Genomic DNA, 24446 nt, shown 5'->3' with positions numbered 1-24446 from the left:
TAGTAATCTGTTTGCCCTCCACCCACTTGAATGCTTGCCCCGGTGGCTAAAGCTAGGACAAGAAGTGGTTCAAGGAGCTACCCGAAGCAGTCCTGGACGTGCTTTATTTGCATAAAAGGGTAGGAAGAATTGTTTTTTACCCTTTGCTCTTTACCTGTTCCCATTCCTTCCCGATGCTTATCGGGTTGTTCGCCCTGCTGAGCCCCACAAAGGGCTGTTTTCCAGAGGGAGGTATCAGCAGAAAACCTCAGGAAATCCTGGGGCAATCACACCTTAGCGTGGGGCCTTCAGGAGGTGACATTTAAGATAATGCTGTCGCAGATACTGGATTCGAATCCGCCTGCACCATCTCTCCTACTTCCCTCCAGCACTTTCCTTGTGGTTTGCAATAAGGTTAAGCCCGTTACCTTTCCTCGTTGCCTAAAATCTACTCCAACAGCACTGTGCTTTGACTGAGGAGCTTTCTGTACGCCAAAAGCCGCTCAGGGAGGAGCGGAGACAGACGTATAGATTCCTCTGCCCTCGTAGTATCAAGGGACTGGGAGCTGCAGCTTGGAGCTTTCCTTATCTCTTACAAAACACTGCTGGCCTTTTCCCTATCTTTGTCTAGCGGTTCTTAACAGAAAGCCAGTTTGAAAGTTGAGCTGCTCTCTAAAACACGGACCGTGGAGAACTTGATGGTGGCCCTGAGTGGTTTTAGTTGGTTTGGGGGGAAAAAGGGAAAAGCCAAAGCCCCTCTGACACACGCATACATGGGAATCTTAAGAGCGAGGTGCTCTGCAGCTGCCCAAGGGGAAGATCTGGGGAAGACAGAGCCAGACTTAGGGCAGGTGTACCACCAGAACAGGGCAGGAGGCAACGGACAGCAGCTGGAACGCTAATTACAAGGCGAGTTTATTTGGCCACGAGGGCAATCAAATACTGGCATGAGCTGTTTTGGCGACTCTGTCCTTAAAGATACTCAAAACTCAATGGGACGAGGCCCTGGGGAGCCAAGTGACTGCCTTTGAGAAGGGCAACCAAAACTCTGGTCTCCTCCAACCTCCATTATTCCCCATCAGCTGTAGAAAGCTGTCTTTTTCATCCCTTCCACGTCCCCTTGTGCAAGGAAGGAGCCAGCTGCTCACCTGGAGGCAGCAGAATTCGATTCAAGAAGCAATATTTGCAGTCTTCGTAGGGTCTCTGCTGCCTGCGGCGTGGGGTTGACAAGCAGGGCACATCGAGTGCTGCAGGGGAACTGAAATTAACGTTAAATTGCAAGGCTCAAAGTTTGGACTTTTAATAAATACTTGGGTGTCAGTAATTAGTACATCTGATACACTAAAAGTGTTTGCTGTGCCTCTTCTGAAAATGCAGAAAGAATTTATTCTGTCTTCAGGTTAAGCTTTGTTGCCTGTAGCTCGCTTCAAGTCCTGCTTAAACTGAGTGAAACTGCACCAGCAAACGTTTTTGAAGGGCTTAAAGCATCCTCTTCAAATGGCAGCTTCAACATCTGCGAACGCCCGTCCCGATGATCCGGAGGAACTGCCCCAGCGTCTGCTATCAGCGACTTTGACCGAAAGCAGAGCTGCCAAACAAGGCTCCCGTGCTTCCCGTGGGTTCCCGTGAGTCGCACGGAGGGGCTGAATTTTTAGAAAAACAGTTTGCGAGAGACTTCCTATCGACAAACGTGGGCTACGGGAGCCCGACGCTAAAACATTTTTGAGTTGTGCAAACATCACCTGGTTATTAAAGATGCGTCCGGACTTGCTACGCGAGGAAACTTATTGATATAATTACGCCAGTCTAATTACGCCTAGACGATCTCCTGTGTCGACAAGCCCTCGGATGCAACCAGCTCGGCCCCTTCTTATTCAGTAACTCGTTAGGCTCTGGTATTATTACCAGGGCTTAATTCGCTGCTGAAAATCCGTGATATCCAAGCTCTGGACTACCCAAGTACCAAGCAGCCCGGCGGCGAAGCTTTACAGCACGGGGAAGGATGAAGGACGGTGCTGGAAGCCTGCAAAGTGGTTATAAGTGAAAGGAATGGCCCCGAAACCTCAGTTACACAACCTGGATGTCAGAGCCACGTTCAGAAGCGCGGCTCATTCACACCTTTTATGCGCTGGGAGTGTCTTGGCCAAGTGACTCCCTGAGTCACTCTTATCTCGGGGTTGATCACGGCGTTATTTGGATGGAGTGGGAGCCGCACGCAGGCGGCCTCGCTTTGCAGACAGGTTGTAAATTTTGCAAAAACGCCTGATTTCTATTAAAGTGGGATTTCCGTGCTCGTTTCTGCGTTGGTGTGTGGCTCCTCTGCTCCTCCTTCCTCCTGCTCTTCTAACAGAGCAATGCTGCTTGAGGTTTACTTCCCTTGACGAGGATGTTTTCTAATATCTGGCTTTTCCCAGATTCCTGTCTTTCTGGAGAAATCACGTTTCTTACAAGTGATAACTCCGAATGTTTCATCTATGCATATTGGGTGTTATAAGAGGAAGTTATTTCATGCTTAAAATTAAGCCTCGAGACAGCCTGTACTGGCACCTTGCTAATGAATATCCAGTGTACCTTACTTCAGACCTTTAAAACAGAGCGTTTTTGTGATGGCCTCAGTCATATCAAGGCTGAAACACAGAGCGTTTTTGTGATGGCCTCAGTCATATCAAGGCTGAAACACCCTCAGGATTCGGGGTTTTGTGTAGCAAATGAGCCAGGAGCTTCTGACAGATGCCGCGTGGATGTTTCACGTTATTCGTCTCTCATCTTCTCATTCATTCTCCCCCTGGCAGCGCTTTAAGAGTGAGATCCAGGAACCCACGTGGAGCTGGCGGAGCAGTGATGCTCTGAATTCAGTGCGTTGTGGCTCTGAACCTCGCAGACGGATGCTGTAGCGCGTTTCCCACAAGACACCTTGCTTTTTCCCCGCATCCTTAACGGGAGGCGGTAGTCCCCACGATGAGTTCACACCACCGCTTGTCGCTTTCCGTTTGACTTCGCTTTTCCCCTGCGGTGAAGTTGGCGTCCCGCGGTCCCCCAGCTGCAGCGCGTGCCTGCTTTCTGAGGCAGCGACGCGGGCTGCCTGCTTATCGGGTCAGCGCTGCTGTTTAATGAACAGGACTTATCTCCTCGAAGCACCACCCTGCCCTAAATAAGTTTGCTCGGTGAGCTGAGCCAGAAATAGCTTTTTTTTTTTTTTCTTTAATTGGATCATTAAAGTTTAAGAATACATGGTGCAGGTGTGCTGTCAAACTGCCTTCGTGTCTTGCCCAGCAGACTGCATTTTCCTCTTCTCCAGCCCTCTGAGCATCTTTGTGGCCTCCCTCTGGACCAGCTCCAATATCTCCACGTCCTCCTTGCGCTGGGGGAGCAAGACCTGGACGCAGCGCTCCAGGTGGGGCCTCACCAGGACAAAACAGGGGGGGACAATCCCCTCCCTCCCCTGCTGCTCACCCCTCTGTCCCACTTGGACTTGTTGAACGTCACTGAGGTTCACGTGGGCCCACTTCTCCAGCCTTGTCTTGCCAGATCTTAAAAACTTGCAAGTACTTTTCAGAGAGATGGAAAATGCTGCATCAAATCTGGCACAGAAAAAAGGAAGGGCAGGGAAATCAGGCTGGGGCAGTAGACACAGAAACGTCACAAAGTTTAAAAATAGGGGGCGAAGAGAAGGGAAATGCTTAATATGGATGTGATGACAGTTGAACAGGTACTAGAGGTAAGGCAAGCCATGATCCAGCTGGGATAGCACGTGGATAAAACAAACAGAAATGTTCAAAGTCAAATGCCAGGAGCCTGGGCAGAAAATGGAAACGTTTCTGGAGTGGCTGGTGCTATGGAAATGATAGGGAACAACCCAAAAAATACAGAATAATGTCGGTGCCCAGGCCACTGTGGCTGAAGGGGGATGTTAGAGAAAAATGGTAAATGAAAATAAGGGCATTAACACAATAATAAAAGCAGTAAAATGGCTGAAATCAGAGGTGGGAGCCCGATTTTTGGGGGGGGGAAATTTGGTAAAGGAGAATCTGTTGGAGGAGAGTTGAATGCTTGCTGCAGAGCCTTCTGGTGGGGTTTGGAGTCGAGTAATAGAAAGCTTTGAAATATTGCAGGTGTAAATGTCTGTGGGAGCAGTTTTCTTACCTGGTCCTGCAGAGGAGGGGCAATGATGGAGCAGCCTGGTGCCACGGTGAGCCCGCCACCATCAGGAAACCAGGGGCTTGTAGTAAGGGGCATCCTCCCCACATCTAGCCCGTTTGGCACTGCAGAGTCACTGTTGTTAGTGGTGATGCTTACGGAAGGGAAGAAGGAAAGAAAATTGGACTTCAGTTGGACTTTAAAACAATTAAGGAGAGACGGGGGGGAAACAGCCCTGGGGTTTGAAGGGTCAAGCAGAGAAATGATGCTGCTGTGGTCAGGAATCTAAAACCACAATCAGCGCTGAATCTAAAAGGCAGCGAGAATAACCCGACAAGGACTAACGCAGCCAGAAAGCAGGAGGGTATTTCTGAGCATTACCCTTCTGGAAGCACTTCCCGGTAGGGAAGGTGACAGGCGTGTGGATGGAAGGACGTGCGTTGTCGTGGACCGAGCTGGGTGATCCTGAAACCCCACCTGGGCGCTCACGTAGCGAGGAGCCCGCTGGGCTCTTTCACCCCTGAGTATTTTGCTGCGAGTTACTGCTGTTCTAGACCCCGGGCAAGCCGAGCACTGATGTTTCAGGAGCTTTGGATGCTCAAGTTGCTATCTTAGATCCTTTCTGGTAGATTTTTAATGGAATTCCTAGGTTCAAACAAGCAGCGATTGCACTTCTGCTGTGCCTTGCCCGATCTACAGCAGACGGCTGTTGTTTGAGCTCAGTAACGCGGGACAGCAGCCGGAGGCTATTTGCTCTGTTTGCTTTCTGCATAAAGGAAACAGCAGGACAGAACTGAATTCTACCACGCCGCGCTTGCCGGAGAGCAGGGATGTGCAGGAACGACTCCTGGGCTTCATTCCTGCTCTTGGCAGGCTGTGGTGATCAGAGCCAAATGCATGCAGCTGAAATACGCGTGCGGTATTTGCTTTATGTGCATACAAGCCTTTCAAATGCGACTTCAAAGGTGGCTTAAGTAGTGTAAACTCCATCTTACAGGTGTTTGCTCAAATAAAAGTGGTTAGGTGATCGGCTTCTGTGTCTCTTTTGAAACCGTGATCTTCCCTGCAAGGAAGTAGTAATGCTCTTGTTCTCACTTTTCCAGCAGTGCGTGCTTAGCATCTCAAAATCCCATCCAGGGTAGGGAAATGCAACTGGTTTTAACATTTTGGTCAGTAATTAGGGCTAGAAAATACAGCAAATAACGAACCAGCATCAGAAGAAGAGATTCATGGACTCCTGTTAGCATGGTTTTTGTTGTTTTGTTCTTAGATTGAGTTACCAGTTTGAGTGTGCTCTACTTCGTTGCTCAAATAAGCTGTAAATTTGCTCAAAAGTCAGTTGAACGTAGCTCACGTGGCTGATTTTTGTCCTCTTTTTTTTCCAGTGCTCGCACCTCCTCCACCAATGCCACCACCAATACAGGGATATGCCTTCAAACCTCCTCCTCGCCCAGATTTCGGCACTTCTGGGAGAACAATCAAACTGCAGGCCAACTTCTTTGAAATGGACATTCCTAAAATAGATATCTACCATTATGAGTTGGACATCAAGCCAGAAAAATGCCCTAGAAGAGTTAACAGGTAACGGTGTGCTTTGCTTTTCCTCTGTTTGTTTACGTTCCTGCAGTGATTTGAAAATGCTGGAGCCCTGTGCTGGTTTTTGTGGCCAGCTCAGAGGAGTGTCTGTATCTATCTGCACTGATAGCTCCTGGCTTTGCACGTTCACCAACAGGAGTTATTTCTGAGAGTTTTTCTTCCTTTCTTACCAACTCAGTGCTAATGGTCCCTTATTTTTCTGGAGCTTGTCTGCTTGTGGTTAAAGCCACTGTGCTTAACTCTAGAGGGGTCAGGTCAGCATAAACCAACTTGCTAAATACAATTCTTGGTATTGCTTGGTTAAATATTGGAATGCAGCTGGCTGGCAGGCTCTTCAGCAGGGAGTTGGTGTTGCCAGCTTGTTTTCCTACCTTCCCCCACGGATAAAAGAGAGGTAAAACCCATTTGTTTGTGCTGCTGGGAGAGGATCGTGGAGGGACTGAATTAGGTAAGAAATTATCCTTCATCAGGAGATTCTATATAAGGGAAAGATATGCTCCTGAAACAGATAGCGAGATGAAAACACGGATCAGTTGGCCAAGGAAGCAGGCAATTAGGTCCTGTGTTTTGCATGTGTGCCCTATTAGTCACAGTGTGGCAACCTCATTACCTTGGAGAAGAGTGGCGTTGCCAGAAGTGAAACTGAGAACAAGACTTGGCACCGACTCGAAACCACAAGTGTCTTTGTCGTAACTACCTACACATCTTGACTGTAGAGGATCGGAATGGCGTGTTTATATATTCGAGAGCAAAAACTTTCCGTATTAAAAAAAAGGTCGCATGGGTGGAATATGCAGTCATGGGCGAAGTGTGGAGTCAAAAAAAAGCCACCTGAAAGCCAGAGTTTTCCTAACATGAAGTAATAAAGTGGATTGTGCTACCCATCGTTACCCTGACGAGGCCAGTAATGGTAGGATTTCCATAAAGCAGCACTGCTAAGCTTTGCAGTTCTGTTTTATTTTTATTTTTTTCCTATGGCTAGCTGTTAAAAACTCATTTTTGAAGCTAGTTGAGAATTGGGTTGAGTTTTGAAAGCAAACACTGCTTGGGAAAACTCTCTTCAGGAGCAGGTATAAATCTGCACGGACTAAAGGCCTTTTGCAGTAACCAGGGCTGTCGTAAATGCATTTCATGATGCTCCAGTATGTGTTTCTTGGTGCGGTGCGGGAAGAATACAAATGGGATTCCCTCAATGACGGGTGTGTTTTACTTCTTCGAGCACTTATTCGTGCTTTTGTTACCCTGTAGATGTGCGTGCCTTTGCCCATGCCTGGGTTTTTGTTAGCCAGAACCTTTCAATCCTACGCGTATACCTGTGTTTGTGCATGTATTAGGGTATATATGTAGGGTTATGTGGGGTGCACGTATAGCCCTGGATTAAACTGTACTTTTTTTTTTTTACTGCATTAATACATATATTTATAGTAAATAGCCTGTGTTACTTTATCATCTCCAGAAAAAATAGGGGGACGTCTTATTTTAATTTACACTGCTCCCTCATCTGTCCTGGCTTCCTCCTGCAGTGTCATTCTAGGATTTGCTATGGCTTGGACGGCGACTGTGCAGATACGTGTCCGGATCTATTTTGGCTGACAGTCAGGATGGGCAACGTGGCATTGGGTTCTGCCCTCAGTTTAATTTGTGCAGGTAGCTGGGACACAAACAAGGCTCAAAACGAGCTCTACTTCTGGTCAGCGGCCTTGAGTTCTTAAGTGCACACGTGGTCTCTGTGGAATAGTAGTCCCAGGGGGCTATAAAAATATTTCCCTCCTCCCATCCTTGAAGGATGCACTTGTTCAGTCAGATCTTGAAGATCCAAGGCAGAAATTGCTGGGGCAAGTTTCATTCCTACCTCTCACAAGGTCAGACAAGTTTCTTTTCATGGTCTCATCTTGTCTTAAAGCCTTGGGACACAGCAAAGAAATTGTCAGCTCAAAGTCGTCATTGGTTACAGCACTTGAATGAGCTCAGCGTTTCTTCTCAGAGCTTCGTGTCGCTCCAGTATCCAACTAGGCTAATTACCTTGCCAAGAAATGGTGTATAAAATAGTCGTCGCAGCCTCGGAGCTACTTGGTGATGGTACTGAACAAACAGCATCCCGTGGCTTTCCTTTCTGTGTCAGCTCAACTTCTTCGTGCCCTTTTGCTCCCAGCCATACGTTAAGGATCTTCCAGGCAGCGTATTGCAGATGGGTTGCTAATTTTCCAGCCGTGTGATACAGATGGCCCCAAGGATGTCTTTTAGGGACGCTTGGACCAAAGGCTTTTGGCATCAGAGGGCGGTGTTATTCCAACGGGCTGCTCCTCTGCTGCTGCACTGCGTGGCCGGTGTGTAACCGCTGTGGTTTGACAAAAGCTTGGGGTGGTTGCTTCCTTCGTACAAACAACCCATTCCAGCTATGCTTTATGAATGAAGGTAGATGTTGAATATGCTGAGTCCCTGCGAATGCGAGTTTTGTTGCTTTTGCAGGGAAAAAAAAAGCATTTAAGGCATTATTTGTAGTGTTAGGCAAAAAGCTTGCGTACTACTGTCATCGTAGGCATGTTGTGCTGGTGCAGCACCAAGGCTGCAAGCTTGGACAGTGGTTCTTTGGCCCACCATCCTCTGGTGACATGCAGAAAAAGATCTGTAGGACAGGGGAGCAGAAGCCCCGGAGAATACCGTGCGTCTTCTGTTTAGACCTTGAGCATAGCACGTTCTTCTGGTTTGCCAGTTCTAGTAAATCAGAGAAAACAGGAAGGAAAGCTTCAATCTGAAAACACTAAAAATAGCTGCTTGGAGAAAACAGTTTAGTCTGTGGAAAGGTTGCTTGCATTCAGGTCAGCTAAACAAATAATAATTTTAATACCCAACGGTGGACATCCCTTTGATTTTCTTCATGCTTCTGCTCGTAAATGGCAATGTTCACTTGCTGCTTAACATCAAAATTAACGTCATCTTCTTGTGTTTTCAGGGAAATAGTGGAGCATATGGTTCAGCACTTTAAAACACAGATCTTTGGGGATCGCAAGCCAGTGTTTGATGGGAGAAAAAACCTTTATACAGCGATGCCGCTTCCCATTGGAAGAGATAAAGTAAGTTTTAAAGAGAAGAGTTTCTCGCGGGCGAATCTAATGTAATATTTGCAGAGCCTTTCTAATAACTGATAGCAACTGTTTTGTGTGTGTGTGAATGTGTTCTGCTGCCTTTAGATGCCACTTTACTCAGGGTACGGTTTTGTAGAACCACAGAATGGTTTGGGTTGGAAGGGACCTTAAAGTCCACCTAATTCCAGCCCCCTGCCATTGCCATGGGCAGGGACACCTCCCACCAGCCCAGGTTGCCCAAAGCCCCATCCAGCCTGGCCTTGAGCACCTCCAAGGATGGGGCACCCACAGCTTCTCTGGGCAGCCTGTGCCAGTGCCTCAGCAACCTCTGAGTGAAGAATTTCCTCCTAACCTCTAATCTAAATCTCCCTCTTGCAGTTTAAAACCATTCCCCTTTGTCCTGTTACTATCTGCCTTAGCAAACGTTGCTGTCCATCTTTTTTATAAGCCCCTTTTAAGTATTGAAAAGCTGCCGTAAGGTCACCCTGCAGACTTCTCTCCTCCAGGCTGAACTTCTCCAGCTCTCTCAGCCTTTTTCCACAGGAGAGGTGCTTCAGCCCCCTCGCCATCCTCATGGCCTCCTCTGGCCCCACTCCAACAGCCCCACGTCTGCCAGCAGTTGTATCGGCTCATGTATGTCATCCAAGCCTACCAAGAGCTGATTATTATTATCCACTAATTGGAAGAAACTCCTGCACCACTTGGTTGGCAGCATGGAACCTCTTCTCTAGTCAAAATGAGAGCCAAATTGGCTTTAATTGTCCAGGCAAAGAGCTGCTGGCTAAGCACTGGGGCAGGCGAAGAGCACTCGTGTGCCCTGTGTGCTGGCTCTGTCCTGGGAAAAGTGACCTCTTCAGTCACTCCTGCTGTTGTGGCTGAGTGTTCTCACGTTGTTACACAGAAAGGAGCATTTTAGATCATGTTAACACACAAAGCCTGTAAAATAATTTAGTCTACGCTTGCTGTGGTCTAATATCAGATTGAATTTTCCGTGACCTTTTTTATTTATATGCTAAATACTTGAGGATAGAGTCATGCTCGTTACTCCTTTGTGCTGCGGTAGTTTCTGGAGGCCATTCCACCCTTGTGCTGCGGGTGCAAGGTGAGGCATGTGCAATTAGGGACAAAGCCTGTTCTATCCTGTACAAGTTGACTACAACAAAAGGAGACCAAGTAAAATGCAAATGAATTATAGAGGGATACGGAAACTTGCTGTGTGATACAACTGGGAGCAGAGCTCAGGTCTTCCTAAATCTGGTAAGTTCAGCAGCTATACTGACCCTCTGTGTCTTCCTGCTGTGTGCCCGGGCAGCGCAGGACGTGGTTGATGGTTCTACCCAGATCAAGCTGTTGCTCTCCTAGCTGCAAGTTGTATTTCCCCAAAGTGTGCTTAAGTGAGTACAATTCAGTAAAGGTCAGTCTCTGCTCCAGTCTTAATTTATTTTTCATTAGCTGATCAAACTGATGTCTAGGAAAACTGTAAAGGAATAATTTAAGATTATTAGAGGCTTTTTTGGCTTTCACATACGGTGTCCAAGTTCCTACAGGTTTGATGCCCAAGATTGCAAAGTCTTTGCCAAAGCTGGAATGACATTTGGTGCGTGTCTCTGGGGGTGGTTCAACAGCTCCTCGGGACAGCCAGGCTGAGCTTATGACTATGCTACCACATGAGCTGTGCATGAATAACTACACGTTTTATGACAAGCGGGAAGTTGAGCGTTTAAAAAGGAAAAGTAAACGAAAAATGGACCATCTGTGGAGGATAAAGGAACGTGGGATCAAAGCAGTCCTCTGAGCTAGTGCGAGCATGTGAGATGCGAGATGACCTCGCTTGGAGCAACTGGGTGGGATGACCTGCAGCTGCTCTGCTCCTCTCTTTGTTGTGCGTCTGAGTGTCTGCTTCCTGAGCACAACTCCACTCGAGATGCTTCGGGATTTTAAACCCCACTTGTGCTAGATCAGAGATGTAGCAGAGGAGAGGTGTTAATCTCCAAAAAAACCCCAAAGATGGTTTAGATGGCTATATTTGTGTGACTGGCTGACATTCAGGCTCACTTCTAACAAACTGCTCTTTTCCCCTTTTTCCCATCAGATACAGCACTTAGGCAGTTATTAAAGTTATTACCCTGGAGGAAAGAGCTAATAGAGATAAACCTTCAGCTGGTTTAAATCAGGTGTTGGGAAATTCAGCTTAATGAGGGACATTTTTTACATGGATCTTAATTGGTTTAAGCATAGTTTAAACCAGTATAAAGCTTGTAGGTATTCAGACTTCCTCCAGGGCAATTAGATTAGGTTTCTTTTTTTCTTTTTGGCTGTTCTCTACAGAACAAACGTAGCAAGTTTACAGCATGTTTGATTACATTTAGGATCATATTGAAAAAATTCACGAACATGCAATGATAAATAGATGGCCCTTCATCTAAATGGGAGAATACCTCGATTAACTTGTGCTGTATGTCAGTAACAGAAGAATTTCTGCTAAGCAGAAGGCTGACACTAATTTCCCATCATCTTTCACCAGTTGCTCTTTAACTTAATTCACTCTGTTCTCATCTCTTGTCAGTGGTGTTTTTTTTACCTTTTTTTTCCTCCCCCTTGCTGATAACGTGCTTCTCTCATAACTTTCTCATGTACAAACACTTTTCATCTTTTCTGCTTAGCCTTCATGATAATTATACCTATTTTCATTCATTCCTTACACGGCGTTTTCATTCTTCCTTCATTTCTTTAGACCTTTCAGAACAACTAGGGAATAGGTAAGTACTAACAGAATATTTTCTGAATTTTTACTTACACATTCAGAACCAAGAAGTGTATAGGACACCATCAAGGCATAAAAATATGAAGTCTTCTCTTTGTCATAGGGTTCTAATAGTGAGCCCAGTTCACATCTAAATTCTTGCTTTTGTCCTTTTGAAATACTGCTAACAGCACCGTGTGTGATAGCTGACCTCTTTCATAAATCCTTAGCTTGAATTTTCCAGCTGAGGCCCTGGCAGGTAGGCACCAAATATTTGATTGGAAACTGCGGATCTGTTTTCCTTTGAATCTGTGGGAAGGAAAAGCTCTAGATTAATAGAGCAAATATACATCATATACTCAAAACGTGACAAAATAATCACGTAGCGACGCAAGTTTTATGGAAATATGAAAATTCCCCACCATTGTGTGGTTGGGTTTCAAGAGAGCAGCAACACCACCACCATTGAATACTGCTGCACTGATTGATATGCATAAATCAGGTGAGTGCATCAGCTACAAGCCCTGTTCTTTTTAAGAACGACTTTCCATTTTTCCACATCACTACAGTAACATCCCTTGCATTTGGGTTCTTAGCTGTCAAGTGAGGTTAACTGCTAACCTGCAGCACAGTGACTCGAGCAGGCCAGGTTAGTGATCGAGATTGGGAATTTTCATTTTCAGGCAGGTTATATTTGGAGAAACTAGGCAATCAGCCGTTAAATTCAGCTTTACAATTTAGGAAGTTATAGAGCAAAATTCCCATGGAAAACCACTACTTGGAATTCCTCTACTTGAAATACTGCACTACTTCTCTGCTATGAAATACTACTCTGCAGTAGTATTTTACTCAGTTGACATATTAGAGGAAGAAAACCTGGAAAGCTGGATTTAAGCTTAATTATTTGATCAATGACTCTTAATTCAACTGTTTTGAAGAGGGTTTAGATCCAACAGCAAGAACTGGGCTAAATGCAGCAGTGCAAATTCACTGTTAGAGCTAAACTAAGCGTGGTGGGTCTTTGGCTCGGGTATTGCTCTGATCGCCGGTAGGTTTGTCGAAGATAGCTGAGCCTATCTGTGTGTTAGGGTGTTGTTACCAAAAAAAAAAGGGTAAAGTTCTTTCAAATTACGGATGATCTGCTTTTAAAATTAAAGACTTGGAGAGCGGGACAGACACAAGCTTGTGGTCTAGTCACTGGCACAGAAATCTTCAGTTCTGTGGTTTTTATCTCCATCAGAGACACAGATAACTCAAGGCAAGTAGTCCAGTTCTTTATCTTTTTCAATTTCATGGTGGTTAGGGAGCTTTGTAAACTGAAATCGGGAAGGGAAAATTATATATATATTTAGATTAATGTACCCAAAACACTGATAATCAGACTAGTTATGTTTTAACAGTGTCGGGAATAACAGAAATGATGGAACTTTATTTGGTGGAGAGAAGTTTAAAAGAAAGATGCACCTCATCAGTCTTCTATCTGCTCTAAATGGTGTTGAAGACCTTTTGATGGGACAATTTTTAAAGTAAAAACAAGCAAAAAGGCTTAATTAAAACAGCTTCCAGCCTGTGTCAGGTGAAAACCTGTCTGCATTTTTTGTGTAACAAATAGTTTTGGCCAGATTCAGACCAAGTGACCTCTGCTTTCCATTGCTCTCTCGTGGCTGTATGGCTTCTTTCTCTACGTGAATAATGTTTGTGCTAAAGGGAAGATGAAAGTGCAGTTTTAATTGTGATTGTCTACTGGAAATTGTCAACTTGGTGTTTGGCTTATGGGGAGGCTTATTATTTGGGCTTTATCATTGCTTCCTATTTCTTGTCTGCAGAAGCTAACTGCTGTGAAAGATCAGCTGATTGCATACATTAGCTCCCTGTTACCCATGTATTGTCTTCAGTAGCCCTCTAATTACAGTTTGTCTGCAAGTGGATGCCTTTTGTATTTAAAAAATAAGCTCCCTAGGACAGGAAAATGCAACGTGTTTGTTTATAACCAGCACAAAGGATATTCTTCTGATCGTGTCATTTCTTGCAGTCACTCCCACAAGTCTTAATAATGTCAGACAAGCCTTAATCTTTGTTGGTTTAAGAACTGTGTTCAGACTTTTTCTTTTAATAAGGATGAGAAAACAGCGTTACAAAATACTCCGCAGAGCAATTCACGGTAACATAGTTTGGTTTTGGATGTAAAACTCAACGTAGGGCCTAACAGAGCGAAGAAATGCTCCTGCTTCCCACGTGCTAATATCGCCAGTGTAAGGAGGAGTAGCTGAACTATGTGAATCTTGGCAGACCACTTTTTATTTTGGGCACGCAGAAGCTGACGTGCGTGTTGCTGCATTAGTTTGCGTTGGGTATCTGAAATCGGGTTATCAGATCTTCACGGAGACCTCCCCTGTTTGTACACAAACGCTTCCAAAATACAGTTTTGTCTCAGAGGGAGGTAGATGTCTGCTGGGAAGCCTGCCAGTTTTCTGAAATACACCTTTGGAAAAACCTAGCTGTAAAAAGAGGCTGCAGCTAATATGTGTCGTTTCTTCATCATTGCTCTCTGTCTTCTTCCATGTTTTACAGCATCTTTCAAAGGAATTCCTGGTCCCTTCTAAGTCCCTCTCATTTTTCCCTCTCAATAGAAAGAATCATCTTGGTTTGTTGTTTGGCATTGTTGCAGGTGGAGCTGGAGGTCACGCTGCCAGGAGAAGGCAAGGACAGGATATTTAAGGTGGCAATCAAGTGGATGTCCTGTGTGAGTTTGCAGGCTTTACACGATGCTCTTTCTGGCCGGCTTCCGAGCGTCCCGTTTGAAACCATCCAGGCTCTGGATGTGGTGATGAGGCACTTGCCTTCCATGAGGTAAGCAGCAGACATTGGCATGGCTTAGAAAATTTGCCTTATGGCTTAGGAAATTTGTCTGAATCACTTTAGCAGCTGTTTTGAGTAGGTGGACACAGATCAACCCAAATAATAGCTACCCAGTGGGGCCAGGCAAGAGGCAGAATGGCACTTTTCTGCTGCTCAGGAGAAGGGAATAGCCTCAAGCCTGGATACAAATCCCTTTCCTCACTGATCTTAGCCTTATTCCCTGTTGGTGTGCTCTCAGCGGTGTGCCCTCCCATCTCAGCAACACCCCGTTTCTCTGGGGGGGCCTCAGAGAAGCAAGCCCCTGAGCTGGAGGCTGGGAGACACGTAAGGGTGGTTTCAAAACTTGTTGCCCCATTCCTGTGTTTCCTTTGGCAGATGTTAATTGCTAATGTTGCATTTTACCGTGCTAGAGGGACATTAGTGTCACAAAGTACAGCTATTTTTATAGGAGGAAAAAAAATATCCTTCAAAATTCTTTTTGCTAAAGCCAGTGGGATCTACGGCATTTGTAGTTAACCCGAGATGCTGGGTTTCTTTAAATCTGCTGCCATGAAAAGACTCGCTTAACAACACTGTTCAAATTAAATTCAGCTGCAAAGTAAAGAACAAAGCTTAATAGGGCTGAACTTCCCCATTTTAAAGGACTCAACAGACAATGAGAATTAAATTTATGCAAATATCTTTAAGCAGCCTCATACTGTGTTGACTTTATCCTCACATTAAGGATTAAAAAAAAATCACTTCTGTCAGCTTTTACAGTAAATAAACCAGCCAAGACTAGTTATTCATGCACCTCTGTTCAGAGAAGCATATTAGCACTGCTTTTGATGAGTTTGATATTAAATATATAGTACCGAATTACCAGTGCAGTGATTTTGAGGGGGCTGAAAGATGTGTCAGAAATACTTAGATCAGTTGTTCACCTGCACAGAGCTTCCAAGGGTTTTAGAGGAAGCCATGCACAAATATGGGGAGAGATTATTATGGTGCTGTTTTAATAGTAGAGGTCTTTATTCTCTTACTGAGGCATGGCTGAGTTGTTAACAGAGTACAAAAAAGTTATTAATACTTCATGGGTTGAGTTAGTGGGCATATAAAGGGAGTATACTGAAAATAAATGTAAAAAACAACTAGTAGCCAGTTGTTTAACATAACTAGATGGGTTTTAAGAGGTGTAACTTAGAGTTCTGTGCTTTCGAGTAGGAATTTCTATTAGCTATGACTTTATTACTATTTTTTTCTCTTCTGTTTTAATTTTAAGATCTGAACTTTTCTTTATTTCAGATATACTCCTGTGGGGCGATCTTTTTTTACAGCATCAGAAGGGTGCTCAAATCCATTAGGCGGTGGCAGAGAGGTTTGGTTTGGATTCCACCAATCAGTCAGACCTTCCTTATGGAAAATGATGTTAAATATTGACGGTAGGTCCTGCACAAATTCTTTCTTCCTCCATTTCTCTCTTTCAATGGAAAGGCCAAAATCTAATCCCCTCTGTTGGATTTCTTTAAAAATTTTCCTCGGTATTTTTGTAATGCAACTTTCCTGGTTTTGTCTCCAGTATCTGCAACTGCATTTTACAAAGCTCAGCCAGTTATTGAGTTTGTATGCGAAGTTCTGGACTTCAAAAGTATTGAAGAACAACAAAAACCTCTGACAGATTCCCAAAGGGTAAAGTTTACCAAAGAAATAAAAGGTAATAATTATATATAGAACTGTTTTATTCTGTCTGTTAATAGATTATCAATACATATTCAAAATATTTTCCTTTGGGGTTGACTATTTGGGAAACAGACTATCACAATGAACAGTGGACATGGTTTTTGAGCAGGCCAAGCGGCAAGAAACATTTTATTTCTTGCATATATTTTAAGACTTTGACAGAATTTCTTTGACTACAAGCAAAATTGGGTCAGTTCAGAGAAGTCTGTGGCTTCGGATGTGATTCACTAGTCTGAAAGGTTAAATCAGTTTTTTGTTTCATTTATTTTTGAAGCAGGAACATTTTAGAACTTGGGTATGTATAAGTGAATGATCACATATTTGAGAATATTCGGTAACCATACATGCATGTGCATTTAGCCTGCGGCAGATAGAGTAATTGCAATTACCTTTGCCCTTAATGAAAGTGCTGCAGTGAATCCGTGAAGATGATAGATTTTAGTCTCTAAGTGTTGGGATGAACTCTTATCCTAACAGCAGATGGATTGTAACTTAATTACTGAGATCAGTTACCAGCTTGTATAAGCTTTTCCTCCTTTAAGTGTAGGTTCTCTTGACATGCCTTCCTTTTATCGTGCCTCGCCACCACTCAGTCACCTGATCAAGTGTCAGGTCAAAGTTACTCGTGCATGTAGACGTCTGAGAGCATCTCAGTGCAGAGGAACTGAGATCCTTTCAGTTTGTGCAGCAGCATCCCTTATTATGTCAGTCTCCTTAGAAAAAAGTGACCTTCTCAAATGAATTTTGCTTTTTCACCCTGTATTTAGAACTTAAACACTACTTGATGCTTTGCTCTTCTTAAAGTAGTTGCATCTCTAGAGTAAATGCAAGTTACAAGTAGACACGTGGAAGTGGTGCGTTATTTTCTGTCTCTAATCCAGTCATTTCAAGTTGTTTGTCAAGACTGGGATTTCATGGTTTTCTTGTTTTTTGTTGTGTGTTTTGTTTTAAATTATTCAGTGTCTCTTTTTTTTTGAGATTACTGCCGTAAAGATTTTCATATTCCAGCTTTTACTAATAAATTGGCAACGTGTTTTTGCATACTTTCAGTATAGTCCGTATGTATGATTTCCTGGAAGGAAGTTACAGTTATTCAAATCCGTAATGACAGAATCAAAGAGTAGGAGAGGGGAATCGTGCTGTTCGTGGTGTTCACTGAGTCCATACCCAGAATGTTTCTTCTGGAGAATCGGGGTCGCTCTGTTGTGGTTTAACCTGGCAGGCGCTAAGCACCCCACAGCTGTTCCTTCACTCTCTCTCGTGTGGGATGGAGAAGAGAACTGGAAAAAAATGACTTTGTGTAGACCTGTGGCTTGAGATAAAGGCAATTTAATAGGAAAGAAGAAGGAGGAGGGAAAAAAAAAAAAAAGAATAAACAAAACAAGTGACACACAACATACGCCACCTGCCGACCCATGCTCAGCCTCTCCCTGAGCAGCAGCAGCCCTCCACCCCAGCCATCTCCCCCCCAGTTTTATTGCTCAGCATAACGCTGAGTGGTGTGGGACATCCCTTCGGTCAGCCCGGGCCAGCTGTCCTGCTTCTGTCCCCTCCCAGCTCCCTGTGCACCCCCAGCCCCTCGCTGGCAGGGCGGTGTGAGAAGCTGAAAAGTCCTTGGCTTATTAGTGTGAGCACTGCTCTGCGATAACTAAACCGAGTTATCAGCATTATTCTCATCCGAAATCCAAAACACAGAGCCATACCAGGCGCTACGAAGAAAATCAACGGTATCTCGATGAAACCAGGTCACCTTCCTTCATGATACACTAGTTAAAAAGTAAGTTAGACAAGAAAAACATGTGTTTTGTGGTGAAAGCAGCTGTAGGTCATCTTTATTTCTTCTTTATTTCCACAAAAATGACTTGAAAACATGCATGTGCCCAATGAGAAGTCTACAGGAAAAGTCTAAATGAAATGAGTTTGTACCGTTCTTAAGTGTTTTGGAAAAGCAGCTGGTTATTTAGATGCTGAAAATTCAGCATCTGGTTATTACTGTCACTCTTTTCCATGAGGATTTGCAGTCGTCAGGAAGTAATAGTTATCTCAGATCTGCAGCAAAACTAGTTGTAAATTGAGGTGTGTTGCAGTCAGTTGGTATTTTGATTAAAATGCTGCGATGCAGACTTTGTAGATCCTTTCGAAAACTTGCTATTTATTGATGGTTTCATAATAGATAGCACTTTGAGCCCCAGCAAATTACGTGGGAAGATGAGTTTGTTTGGCAAGTGAGTGCCTTTGACAGATGGGGTAAATAGGCAGTGTTGCTCAGCAGCAGCATGAGTTTATACACATGTGCAGATCTAGGTGGAATTCGTATTTACAGCCCCCTCTTTCCTATTCCCACACATCCAACTTCCTCACTCTAATAGTCCACCTACACCTGTTTCTGTCTGAACATGCAAGTAATCCAAACAAAAACGCTGTATCCCGGCTTACATTTGATTGTAGTGGTAGATCTGAAATACTTTTGTGCACGTAGCAATTTTGTGCTGATTTGGGGTGAGGAATACACTCTTCAGGGATGCACAGAGCGAGGAGGGTTCCGCTCTTGTGGTTCTCATTCTCTAAAAGTTGCTGGCTTTCAGGTAGGCTTAGTTTTTTGTGCGACTGGGGATTGCAACAGATGTTTGTCTTCACTAAGAATAAAGCCCGGCAGCCTCGTTCTCGTGGGCTCCTGGAGGCTGGGTAGATGTCTTTTGTTTCCAGATTCATTAGGTCAGGGTTGGTCGTGCTAGCTGGAGGTCTGACAGGCACTGTATGTTTAGACAGAGAGTATAAACAAGCCTTTCATTTCATGCCCTTTTTGTCCTTCCACCATCTCTGGCTTCCTTAGAAGTACAGAACTAACATTAATTGAGCATGTCCAGCTTTGTCTTTCAACTCTTGAGGCTTTAAGGTTTTGCCTTGTACCTAAAAGTCTTTGTTGAACTTTGGCTGAAGGTCAGGGGCTTTGAATTTTAAAACTAGAAATTGGTGGAGTTCTATCTGAGATCGGCATCTCCAGTGCTCTAAGAACACTGATGAGCTTTACTGCACAGAGTAGTCTTGTTTGGTAGCTGGGGGGGCTGACGCCTTGTTTTTAAAGAAATGGTGATACATGTTTTCCAATTTTTAGGTCTGAAGGTGGAGATAACACACTGTGGACAAATGAAAAGAAAATACAGAGTGTGCAATGTCACCAGACGACCAGCAAGTCACCAAACGTAAAGTATTTTGCTTCTTAAGCGTACGTTTAACTTCACGCTGGAAGAGGGTCTGGACTTCCTTACGAAGCTAGGACAAGTTGTCTTGCAAAATGGCACTTTTCTTTGCTCAGTACATTTAAAACACCCCTCAAAGTATTTTCCCAGTTTTGCTGTTCCTTTTGTTCTGTTTTTATGCTATAATGAACTTCATGGCGTTTCAACTAGTCTTTCCATTTTAGATCGCTGCTTTTATTTCTTTTTCCTTCATGGATTTCTTCAGCGTTAGAACAGAACAGCCTATTGGTAGTGTAACGTTTCCCAGAGCTGTTAAGCAGAGAAGTGAAGGCAACTGGGATAAGGTTCCTAATCCTGCTTATTGCCAATCCATTTTTAGCCCGGAAAAATATTCATTTATAATCACTGGTGAAGGTTTTGCAGATAGCTTAAATAGGCCGGTATTTTACCCATTTTTAAGAAAGCAGTATAAGAAACAAAGCTGATACCAGCTTTTTTTTTTTAACAAGAAAATAACGTATTGATATTTAAATGCAGTATTTAATTGACTTCATTTCCTGCTCTTTCAATGACACGTTATATTAATGAAAGGACTGCTTGTGCCAGCTTGATATAAGCCTATGCAAATGCGTGTGCATATGTGGTAATATATTTGGAATATAAAGAGAGAAGTGCATTAGCGGAAACAATAGTTGGTTTTGTGTGCCTCACAATAAGCTTACAATCTTCTGTGCGAGGCGCGTCCTGAAATGTAGTACTGCAGGTATCACAAGCAGAAAACGTTAGCTTTTGCCTCTAAGGTACCCATTCCTAGGAAGCAATCTGTAGCTTCAGGAATTGAGAAGTTATAGAAACAGCCTTCTGTGGTACCACTGAAAGGCACGTGGTAGTGGCTGTGATGGACTCCTAATTGCACAAGTACGCTCCCATCATTTAAACAAGGTAGTTTAAATCTCCAGCGAGTGTAACTTGTGCCGAGACGTGTATTGAGCAAGTGTGGGAAAGTAGTTTACGTGAAGTAACGGCTTGTTTTCATGTTTGGTTTCCAATAGGTTCCCACTTCAGCAGGAGAATGGCCAAACAGTTGAATGCACTGTAGCTCAGTATTTTAAGGACAGGCACAAATTAGTTTTACGCTATCCTCACCTCCCATGTTTACAAGTTGGACAGGAGCAGAAGCACACGTACCTTCCTCTCGAGGCAAGTAAACCTTTAAATATTCCGGGAGTGGGGGAAGGCAGTCAAAGGGGGGAAAAAAAAAGGAACCATTGTCAAAATTATGAGTATGTAACTTAGAAATGTTGTTGTTTTTTTTCCTGCTGCTTTACACACAGTTGCATTTTATTTTTTAACTAGCTTTGTGTGTGGGTATTTTAGGTGTGCAACATAGTGGCGGGACAAAGATGCATAAAAAAACTCACCGACAATCAAACTTCCACTATGATTCGAGCAACTGCCAGATCAGCACCTGACCGTCAGGAAGAGATTAGCAAATTGGTAAGTGTTCTGTCAAAGATGAGTCAAGCGCAGCAGAGGATTTATTTTTTCTCTTACCATTAGCAGGTACTGAGTTGTCTGAAAGTCTTGTTTTTGTAAGACTTTCTTTATTAGCTATTAAGAAATGCATTCTCTCAAAAGGTTTAAGGCTTGTTGTTTGTTTTTTGGTAATTTATTTCCAAGTTGGAGGCATCCATGTATCCAAGAAGAATTAACTGAGGCTCTGAATGCTTGGCTTCACCTGTATATAGGAAATATATGCCCAAATACAATTATCTCAGAAAAGTTATCACCTTTCCTAAAAAGGACCTCTTTTCCTTTGAGTAATATCTCAGCCCTTTTAATTTCAGATGCGGAGTGCAAGTTTCAATACTGACCCGTATGTTCGTGAATTTGGGATAATGGTCAAGGACGAAATGACAGATGTGACTGGTAGAGTCCTGCAGCCTCCCTCGATCCTCTACGGAGGCAGGGTATGTTAAACATACGCTGTACAATTATCTGTGATTGCTTTGATTACTGGCTGTGATCATTTTTGTAATACGCTCGCTTGAAATGAATGATGATGGGCGTAACGGGATAAAATCATCATATTTAGCACTTAAATATTTATTTTTAGAAGTCCTTCAATTCAGTGGCCGTGTCGTGTGTGACAATGCTTTCTTCAGCTTCCCCTTTTTATTTCTGAAAGTAAAGCTAGGGTAAAATGCATTTGAAAAACCAGAGGAAGATGTTCGCAAGCTGTTTTTTTTTTCTATGACGCTGTTTTACTGTGTGTTGCAAGAAGAAACCTGCAAATAGTGGTTCAAACCCGCATGCATTGAAAAGAACAGAGATAAGGAATGGCAATAACTGAAGTTATTTTTGCCTCCCTCACTAAAGCTAAACTTCTGGGTGGTTTTGAGTGTTCTGGGTGAAGCAGCCCTGTTTAGGATGGCTATATTAAGGTTTTCTCTCTCTCTCTCTCTCACCACGTTACTCTCTAGAGACTCCTCTTCCTGTTGCAGTATTTATTTGCAGGTTTTTCTTTACAACGGGTTCTCGGATGGCCTCTTTCTGACATAGTCATCCTACTTTATTGTCTTTCAAAAAAAGAAAAAAAGCTTAAAAGTAGCATTTTCTCTCAGTTTTATATAGCTTCTTGGTTTTCTGCAAGACGAAAGCCTTGATGCTTGGGATGACTTAATTTGTAGAGGCTTCTGATTAATCTTTTCTACATCATGCATCGCTGGCTGAAGATAATTCTGTGCCAATGCACTGTTACCTGCCATAAACCTGAAATGGGCAAGGATCCCGTGCCTTCTACCTAATGCTCTTCAGCCCAAATCAGGCGGATGAGCTCAAACCTTCCTTCAGTGTCAGGTTAAGGTAACCCAGCTGCCTTTGCCTGGTCTTGATGAGGGAGAGTGCTCTTAGGAACTACCCTGGCGCAAGAACAGAGGGGGAAGGCAAAGGCAGATGAATGATGAAGAGTGGGGGAGGTGCTGCTTTCAGCAAACACAATTCGTTGCAAAATGAATCACCAGATTTGTGTGTGTCTTGAAAAAAATTTGGCCTTTGCTGGTAAATGAGAAGGCAGACGTTGTGGTAGCATGTCTAAAACATCTACTAGATACTGACACTTATTAAGGCAATTAACGTTAGCAGAATTAGTTTGTTGTCCTGTATCCATTATCCTCCATCCTTAATGGAGATCATCCATCACAGTAATATACCCTTGATGGGAGAAAATGGTTGCAGAGGTCAAAGTTCAATAACTAGTCATCCTTTGTCATCTCTTTTGGGTCTTTTTTAGACTTGAGTTGACACCGAACCACTGTTTGCTTCTACATAGTGATAAAATGCTGATAGCACTTGGATCAAGTCACTCTTGGAAAGTTCACCCAGAAATTGTAAAGTTCCTGTAGAAAACGAACATTCCTGTTGATTTATATACCAACTGATAGCATCTGTCTTAATATCCACATGTAATTTCTGTCTGCTGCTGATTTATCTAACCAAAGAAAGCCATAAACAGTAGAAATGAACAATGCCTGCTTGATTTTTTTTTTTTACAAGCTTTACTTTTCACCAGCCTAGCCAGCTGTCTCGTTAAAGTGATGGAATGATCTTTATAAGGTAGGATAGATGTTTAAACAGTAGAGAAAGACCTCAGACTATAAATAGTCTGCGGGTTGGAGGGAAGCACAAACAGAACTGATTTTTGTTAGCGTGAATCATGCTCTACATTAGTGTTACTCTTTTTTCTTCTTTCCACTTCCAGAACAAAGCAATTGCTACGCCAGTTCAAGGAGTTTGGGACATGAGGAATAAACAGTTTCACACTGGAATTGAAATAAAGGTTTGGGCAATTGCTTGCTTTGCTCCCCAGCGCCAATGCACTGAAGTTCATCTGAAGTAAGTGTGTTGTGTAAGATAATGGTTTTATTACTTAATTATGGTATTTCCATATGTTTTATTTAGAATATATAGTTTGCTTAACGTATGGCAGTACATCTGTAACAGTGCTTTTGAAGTTTTCTCTCTTAGTGCTTTGAATGATGCTGAGATGATTTCGATGTTGGCATGATGAAATCCTCAAAATCGGACTTAGCAAAACCAGCTAACATTGAATGGCAAGGTTCCTACCACAATGAGGCCCTAAGATTGAGTTTAAGATGATCAAAGGGATGTAACTGAAGGGTGTTCAGCACTATATTTTAGGAAGTAATCCAACTTTCTCCGCCTTCGTGCCCAGGTCCAGAAGTACAGCAGCATCTAAGTTACTGTAGTCACAAGTTCAGTAGGACTTGTTATTTCATTGACTTCCAACATTCGAATTAACTTCTTGGATTTGGTTTCTCTGCCTTTTGTCACAAACAAATGGCAGACTTGTTAAAAGTGACCTCAGCTGTTCTTAGATCAAGGAAAGCGTGCACACCTGTGTGGGTGGATTTACCTAAATCTTTTGTACGCAGTTGCTTTCCCTTCGTGCACGGGCAAGCGTGGCTCTTTGCGGCCCTCGCAGGTGACTCAGCTGCTCTTTGTCAGGTGAACGCAGGACCGTGGTTATTCATCGCCGCGGTATTCCCGTAACAAGGTTCTTGTAGATAATTTGCCAAATAGCTTGGGAACGTTTCCCTAACAAGCGGTGAGAAGACAGTGGAAATGTTACCTTTTAGTTCTCATCCTATTTTGTAAAGCTAAGGAGTTGGTTTTTTTCAAGGCTTTTGACAGGAACTAAGCTGCCAGCAGATTTTCCCTTACACGTTGGTGCTCCTAGTGAAACCCCTGCATAGGAGAACTCAGATTTTGGGAGGGAATGAGACACATTAGAGGGATTGGCAGGTTATTAGGATTATTACAGTTCAGATGGAGTTTGTCTGTGTGAAAGGAATTTCCTTCATACCGGGAAAGTGGCTGCATCCAGTCGCATCTTGTCACGTCTTCAGTTAATTGGAACTCAACCGCTTTAGATCTGTCAGAATAAACACCTTTAAAAAACCTAAAAGTCTTCCAAATCATTCCCAAAAGGCAAAACCAGGATGGTGAGTGCACCTTTCGTCTCAGGCACCATACCTACAGACAGAACTCTGAAATGAGAGGCTCAAAACCTGCGGTACTGAAAACTTGCACGTTCTGCCACTGACT

General features: G+C 43.5%; 1 protein-coding gene across 2 annotated transcripts in view; it reads left to right on the top strand.

Annotated features, from left to right (window-relative positions):
* Nucleotides 1-24446, top strand: part of AGO2 (argonaute RISC catalytic component 2) — a 45662-nt gene that overhangs the window by 9479 nt on the left and 11737 nt on the right. Inside the window, exons 2-11 of one of the 2 annotated variants that reach the window (XM_035318407.1) lie at nucleotides 5502-5697; nucleotides 8666-8786; nucleotides 14210-14391; nucleotides 15685-15821; nucleotides 15959-16093; nucleotides 19235-19322; nucleotides 20372-20519; nucleotides 20697-20816; nucleotides 21167-21289; nucleotides 23080-23213. In XM_035318407.1, the coding sequence (XP_035174298.1) occupies nucleotides 5502-5697; nucleotides 8666-8786; nucleotides 14210-14391; nucleotides 15685-15821; nucleotides 15959-16093; nucleotides 19235-19322; nucleotides 20372-20519; nucleotides 20697-20816; nucleotides 21167-21289; nucleotides 23080-23213 (1384 nt within the window). Of the gene's footprint in view, nucleotides 1-5501; nucleotides 5698-8665; nucleotides 8787-14206; nucleotides 14392-15684; nucleotides 15822-15958; nucleotides 16094-19234; nucleotides 19323-20371; nucleotides 20520-20696; nucleotides 20817-21166; nucleotides 21290-23079; nucleotides 23214-24446 lie in introns of both variants that reach the window. The other variant, XM_035318406.1, reaches the window with a different exon arrangement.

This window comes from Oxyura jamaicensis, chromosome 2 (genome assembly GCF_011077185.1).
Source record: "Oxyura jamaicensis isolate SHBP4307 breed ruddy duck chromosome 2, BPBGC_Ojam_1.0, whole genome shotgun sequence".
Lineage (NCBI taxonomy): Eukaryota > Metazoa > Chordata > Aves > Anseriformes > Anatidae > Oxyura > Oxyura jamaicensis.
The sequence above is the reverse complement of the archived record's forward strand: the minus strand, read 5'-3'. Positions and strand labels throughout refer to the sequence as shown.